Source organism: Gossypium hirsutum, chromosome A12 (genome assembly GCF_007990345.1).
Source record: "Gossypium hirsutum isolate 1008001.06 chromosome A12, Gossypium_hirsutum_v2.1, whole genome shotgun sequence".
Taxonomy (NCBI): domain Eukaryota; kingdom Viridiplantae; phylum Streptophyta; class Magnoliopsida; order Malvales; family Malvaceae; genus Gossypium; species Gossypium hirsutum.
The window spans coordinates 68801059-68808549 of NC_053435.1; the positions used below are offsets into that span (position 1 = coordinate 68801059).

The window sequence follows — 7491 nt, forward strand, 5'->3', positions numbered from 1 at the left end:
GTGATTTTGTATTATGCATGACAAATGAGAGTGGCATCAAGGCTTGAAATATGAGAAATAATATTTTGTAACTAAATTTGTATCTACCAAATAGCGTCCTCTCCTTAAATCTTCTCAATGAACTTTTGTGTTTTAAAGGTGTGTAGGCCCTTATGTTTAAAAGTTTTATTTATTATTGCTATAGCAAATACCTTTTTTTCTTTTGTAAACTTAAGATTTCGCCAATTTCGTTACAGTAAAGAAAGGCTTCAAAGTTGTAACACACCATTCCTGGATCCTCCTTAAGGGTCAGGGATGGGGCGCTACAACCAGAAACTTGTAACCTTGCATTTTTTGGATTAGTCACTTCACTAACACATGATAGATGGAAAACATGGCCCTCTTGTGTAATCGAAAAGTAATGTGGTCACACGTCATTGTCTAAAATAGGATCATATTGGGAGAACGAATTTTGTCTCAAAGAGATTAAGGATGTCCTATGAGGGTAACACACATATGACAAGTTGGATGAACACTAGATAGAGTAGCACGATAAAACACATATGCCTAGTCAATTCCTATGCTAGCTCGGTATATCCTTGATGGTTTGCATTTGATTTGATGATGTGAATATATGAAAACGATGAATAAGAGTAATAGATCGCATGTCTATCCGTAATGAATGTGTTTTCTCATTATGCATAAGAGATGACTTAGAGGTTAAATTTAACTTCTTTGAATTATTATTTAATTAAATTGCAATTAAATAATTGATAATCAAAATGGAAATTAAATTAATTCGTCATCATAATTTCATAAGACAAGGTAATTAAATTTATTTACTTATAGATTCTAATACAGTAAAGTCATCATGATTTTAATGAAAATAGAATTTGGTTGACAAACTAATTTAATAAAGTAATTAAATTAATTAATTAATTAATTAATTAATATTTTAGGTATAGGAATAATGTTAGTTGGGTTGAATAAATTATATGAATTGATTTAAAGACCAAATAATACATATAATTATACTCAATGCATGATGATGCCCAATTAAACCTGGTGCAAGACAATGGTCGACAAACCCTTCTCCCCGAAAAGGGTATTGCTACCACCTAACATAAAAGTAAAATAAAATGGTGAGATACAATGTTGAAGAAAAAATGCGCCATCCAATTAGGCATGATCTTTGCAATAGCTTTATAATTAAAGTTGCACAAACTAATCAACCGGTTTATCTCGGAGATAAAAACAGTACTTGTGTTGTTGATTCCCCTAAGCAATCTCTCACTTTCTACAAAGCCCATTACACATGTGCATAATTTGTCTTTAACCAAAGCCCAATAATAGTGATAGAAAAGGTTATGAAAGCGATCTGAAACCGACATCTTGTAAGACCCAATGGCGAAAACATCCTTGGTTTACAATATCTGTATGATATGAAAAGATTACTATCTTGATTGCTTTTATTTGAAAAGAATTTTTTTGCAAAACATTGAAGATCAATCTTACATGAGTAATATATTGTTGTAATTTTAAGACCACTCATGTACAATTCCAAAACTGGGTGATGAGGAACATAATCTTCCATGGGAACACTAGCACTTAATTTCGATTGCTTCACTTTGTGTTGGATGAATAATTGAGTATCATGGAATCTTATCCTTTCCTATCAAGCTTTTCTCCACCTTTATTCTTAAACTATTTCTACCTTTATTGAGGTGAATCAGAATATTTCCTCCATATATATATATCGGAATATTTCCTCCCTCACATATATATATATGTATATATCCTCACATATATATATATATATTATCCAAACTTAGTTTTACGACTACTAAATAATATGTTTCTTAAAATACATGTTTAATCTTTTAAAAAAAAATCTAATTCATAGTCATCTACATTATATCATCTATATATGAACGTCAAACAGGAACACTTTAAAATTAAAAAAAAAAACAATAAACTTGTCCCTGCACTTTATAAAAGAGAATGTGAATGTTGCATCCAAGATTTCCACCCCATAAAATAAAAAATAAAATGAAAAAGCAGGAGAATTAGAACAAAAAAGCGACTGTTTCTTTTCCTAATAAAATTATATCACCATTTTATCAATGTCCTTCCCACTCATGTAGTGGATGACGCAACTTGCACCTTTCATATCCAAAACATACTTCACTTTAACATAGGCATGCCCCCATGCCTGCACCATCTCAACTATACTATTCTTAATTAAATACTTCACCACCCCAACACATTAAGATCACCATACAAGATATTCTTGTCCGGATCTCAGTTCAGTATAACTATGCTTAAAAGTGACAATATACGACACATCAAACCAATGCAAGTAGCCCTTGAAATTGGGATCAATGTGTCACTCAAATCACACCCCAACATATCTACAAATACATACTTTGGAACCGGGTACATTGCCTAGACAGGTAGGTTGTTTACAAGCGCGTTATTAAAAGCGGGACGCACAACCCTGCTTCCTCGCCCATAACTGGTTGGAGCAAGTTCAACTCTCCATATCGCTCCAGTACACGCATCCTACAGTCCTCAGCAGCCATCTGCCCAGTTGAAAATGCACCATGAATGGACCCTGGGTAGCTCATACTGGTTGCCTCCCCCGCAAAGAATATGTTATCCACTGGCACCCTTAGCCTCTCATACAGGTCATGGGACATGCCTACTGCATCATAGCTATAGGAGCCTAGTGTGTTCACATCTGTGCCCCATCGAGAAACAAGATACTGAATCTGTGGTTTCAAGATCGACATTATAATTTAGTTAGTACGATTAGAATCCTACAGAATCTGAATGATCAATTGGCAAACAGAGGAGTATACACAAATTTGTAATCTGACAATATCATAATTGAATTTAGACATTGAATAATGATTCCATTCTGTATACATGCAAGATCGAAGCAACAGACTAATTTAAAACACAATTAATCAGAAGCACCCAACAAATTTAGAACACAATTATAGCTTCGAAAATTTGACTCACCGGGGCCCATGCCTCTGGAAGGATCTTCTTGAGCTGCATAAAAGCAAACTCCACAGCAGCTTCATCAGACATTTTCTCAATGTCTCTGGCCAGCTGCCCAGCAGGCATATAAACGAGGACAGAATGACCTGTCGCCTTATGAAGGTTTAGAAAGTAGCTGCAATGATAAGATGTGTCAGCAACAACTCCCAAAAACTCCACATTAGGCCAAAACACCTTGTCAAAGTGCAATATAATTTTATTCTCAATTCCCACTCCAAGTTCATCAATTGCTGCTTCCTTCCATTCAGGAAGCCTTGGTTCGAACTTGATTGTCTTGGCTTTTAGTACACCTAGAGGAACAGCAACGATAACAGCATCTGCTGCAAATGTAGTACCGTCTTCCACAGTAACCTTCACTCCAGTGTAACGCCTCACAATGTTTGTAACCCTAAGGACAAAGGCATTTCAACGATGGACATTAGCTGACAAATTCATCCACGCTAAAGGACATACAAATCGGTGAACTATTCAAGTTAAATTACCTGTGGCTCAAGCGGATGTCAATACCTTTAGCCAGAGTGTTTATGACAGGAAGATAGCCCCTGACCATGAGTCCGTGACCACCAGGTAATAGCTCTTCCTAAAGATAGAAATAGAAACAAAAGTTGTAGGTACAGAAAGTCAATGTAGTTGAGGAGCATCATAGTAAGTGGAAGTAGAACAAGTAAGAATTTGGCAAAGTACATGAAAATGTTGTTTTTTTTTTGGGGGGGGGGGGGGGAGGGGGGTTGTTTGTGAGTCATCCTATTTTTTATTGAAAGATTTTCATTCATCATGTACAAAGACAACAACCCTAAATACGTTCAATAGTTCATGAACATCCGAGACCTCCATTATGCATTTGACTTCCTATAATTTGCATAAGAAAACTCATCTCCACTATAATCTTGGTGCCTCATCGAACAAAAAGTCAGAGGGAAAAAAACATCAAAAGCAATTCAAATAAAACATCAAATTTCTAAGTATGAAAACCTGCCTGGTCCCAGCTTTTAAGGGAGATGGTATCAGCATCCGAAGCAAACCAACCTTCCATTCTGCATACATACCACTGAAGTACCTTATGTGCAAGCCCTTGCAACCTGTAGATTAACAATTAGATTTTGAATATTCCCGCTTTCAAAGTAGTAAAATAGGAAATGAGTAAAAAGATATTGAATAACAAGTCATGTTTGGTTAGACCTTAATGCTGGTCTTCTTTCGAAAACAATTGAGAAAGCACTACTTATGGACATGTCTTCACTGTGCTCTTGTCTCACTTTATTCGTCTGCAATCACATAACAAAAAGTGACAGCAACATCAGATTGACAAAGAACATCATCACGGTTCTAGGATTCTAAGAAAAAGGAAGAAAATAATTATAAGTTCTGTGCAGTAAACAATGTTAGCTACTAGAAAGATATGCCAATAAAACAATATAGAAAACTTGCCTCTTCCAAAATGCACTCAAATGTTTCTCCAACCTTAGTGACCAATTCCTGTGGAACTTGATGACCATCCATATCAAAAAGTGCATAACTGCAGCAGTAAATAAAAATCAGCAAAACTGACCATTTGCAGCATAAGTAAATGTACAATATCATCATAAGTGTAAGATTATTCCTTAGGAGTGAAACTCCTTTTCTACCCAAGAAAGAGCAAGACCGCTTTTTCTTATACACCAGACGAGAAGTTCCGACATGTACAATAAAAAAAGAGGTAAAAAGTAGCAATTAACATGTTCTGACCACCATATAGAATCAAAGACTAGTCCCTTGAATAAATGTTTCTCACCTCTCCAAGTCATGGTCATACAGCACAGAGTTATCACCACTAGTCCGATAAAGTGGTAGTCCAAGTCTACTGATCAATGGTGCCAAGGGATTTTCTTTCGAAACTCCATGCAACCTGAAAGATTTGTATTTTTGGAAGTATTTAGTCAGATAAAATTCATTCACACAATTGAAGAGGATTTGCATGTACACAAATAGAAAGAAAAAAAAAACAGCAAGTGTACCATGAAGCACCAAGGTCAACAGGAAAACCAAATGAGTAATCAGTATGAACTCGACCTCCAATTCTGTCCCTGGATTCTAACACCGTAACCTAAAAACACAACCAAATTCTGTCAAACGTAAAGAAACAATAAAAATTAAGTCCAAATGAGCAAAGCTTCCATCTTTAATGAGACACCAAATGCTTAACGTTTGATTTGGTCAAGTGAATTCGAATCTTGAAGAAGTGACGAACATGACTTATAGGATAACGGAAAGCTCATGGCCAAATATACCGTCATGCATATATAATATAATAAAAAGAGAAAAGCTTCATTGGATTTAGGCTCTGCTTTGTACGGAGGATGGAAAAAGTGAGAATGGGAAACTTCTCAATCTAATGATTAAACTACAAAGTAAGAAAGTGGCTATGAATCTTAATCATTTGATTAAGAAATTATCCATCCACTTTTCCATCCTTCATATCAAGCAAATAGAGAAGCCCCAAATTTAGAAGATTTAGTTACCTGAAATGAGGCTTCATGGAGAGCACGTGCAGCTGCAATTCCAGCCATTCCAGCCCCAATCACGATTACTGAAGGTGTTCTTACAGGCCTCCTCGCCCCATTTGGATAGCAAATACCTTCCAAATAGTTACCAAAAGTTTTCTTTTATTTAATTATTATTTTCAGCTTGTGCCAAATTTCAAACGAAACTTCTAATATCATGAAAATTAGCAGAAAATATAGTAAATGTTAAATAAAAAGAATGAGATCCTTATTTCATCAGCATCAACATGGCCCCAATACTTCATAATTTTTATGCATGTATATTTAGACATGATTTCCACTATCAGTTCAATATTTTTGTACATACATCCATTGATAACTTTTTCACTATATTCTCAAACCTTAAAATTTTTAAAGAACATTTCTTTAAATATTTTTTTCAATCTAACAAAAGCAAATCATACTGAAAAAAAAATTGTCCTTGTATACTTCAAAAAACATGACACAAAATCTTTGATACGTTTTAAATAAATAATGTTTTCTAAAAAAATTTGAATGTTTGAATTTTAAGCTTGCCTATTAAATAAAAAATTCCGTACATAACACATAATCACTAGTCAAACATAAATAATTTTAAGAATTAAAGAAAAAGAAAAGCTAATAATGTTAAACTAACTTAAACAACCAGTCACCTCATTTTTATCAATATAATCGCATGTTGTCAAATGAATCACGGTGTCAGATAAGCTGCATCTCCAATTAATTAAACAAAACTACCGACAAAAAAACAGATAGAGAAAGAGAAAGAAACAACGAACCTCCACGCAATTGGTGATTACTCTTGTCCGACGACTCCATGGATTAAGATCGGGATTAGGATTTAGATTTAAGATGTAAGGGAGGAATATGATTGGAATTAGAATTAAACAATAATAATAAAGGCTCAGTTGATTTTTTTTCAAATTTAAATAACGAAGGAGGTAATTGATGGGAGTAATGAAGAATAAAAATTAAAAGACACGTTATAAAATGGTTGGAACAATTCAACGAAGAGAAGCAAGTAAAACCCAGATTTCCCAACCAGCTCATGCGATTTCCTTTCTTTTTCCGATTCTATCCCTCCTCTTCGTCTTTAATCCCCGTTTTTCCAGAAAGAAACCGGCAATGATAATAAGATCTCAAGATCGAAACGAGAATTTTAAATCGCCGGAGTTTTGAGATTATGGGGGTATATTTGGAAGCCGGAGATTTCACAAAAGAGGGAGAGAGAAATGGAAATAAAATTAGAAAATTCTAGAGAGAGAAGGGGCGTTTTGGATGAATCCTTGTATATGGCTTGCCTTAATTTATAGAGTCGCTTTGCCATCGTGAAAAAAAAGAGCTCCAAGTGTTCCCACTCGCGTAGGTGAGAATGAACTGTACGCGCTTTCTTTTGAGACCACGTGGTTATATTTTAAAGGTGCTTTAAGATATTGAAATTAGTTGAACCATGACGAGAGGTATGTGTTAGTTAAACGTGTACATAAAGCGGTGAGGGTTGTGAGAATAAGGGTGTTTCAGTCATGTGATAAACGTCTCCAGCCTGCTGCGTTACTATTGTTAGGAAGGTAAAAGGAGGAAAAAAACAAAAAGTGAATGTATTCCTTGAGTTACAGGGGATGGTAAAACAGTGAAGTTTTGGAAGGATAGTTGGATTCTATGTATGGGTCCTTTGATTCAACATTTTGAGATTCCAATGATGTTGCAAGGCTCAGCTCACGTTTTTTATTATGTGGACTGGAAGGGTTTGGGGGATTGGAATCGTTTCGTGCCTTACTTGGATCATCAAACAACTGTAAAAATTGCTTCAGTGACTATAGATATGGACCTAAGTCTTTGGTGAGACACACTGAATGGCATATGCACTGTGGCAGCAGCACATCACAAGCTTGTTGGTGCAAATTGGGAAATAGAATGTGATTTGGAA

The 7491-nt window shown here is 35.1% G+C and overlaps 1 protein-coding gene across 1 annotated transcript; it reads right to left on the bottom strand.

Moving 5' to 3' along the window:
- Positions 1-2045: 2045 nt before the first annotated feature.
- Positions 2046-6851, bottom strand: LOC107925953 (polyamine oxidase 2). Its single transcript, XM_016856723.2, has 10 exons — positions 6344-6851; positions 5544-5659; positions 5040-5128; positions 4817-4930; positions 4474-4561; positions 4225-4310; positions 4022-4124; positions 3528-3625; positions 3004-3433; positions 2046-2750 (listed from the first exon to the last, which is right to left on the bottom strand). Exons 1-10 carry the CDS (start codon positions 6381-6383, stop codon positions 2442-2444), a joined length of 1473 nt encoding a protein of 490 aa, XP_016712212.2. The 5' UTR covers positions 6384-6851; the 3' UTR covers positions 2046-2441.
- Positions 6852-7491: the final 640 nt, after the last annotated feature.

Excerpts from the sequence above, each read along its gene's own strand:
- LOC107925953 (XM_016856723.2), bottom strand. The coding sequence starts at position 6,383 with ATGGAGTCGTCGGACAAGAGTAATCACCAATTGCGTGGAG. Across the intron at positions 3,626-4,021 it reads CCCTTAAAAGCTGGGACCAG|GAAGAGCTATTACCTGGTGG; the intron begins GCAGGTTTTCAT and ends TTCTATCTTTAG. Across the intron at positions 2,751-3,003 it reads TTCCAGAGGCATGGGCCCCG|ATTCAGTATCTTGTTTCTCG; the intron begins GTGAGTCAAATT and ends TTGAAACCACAG.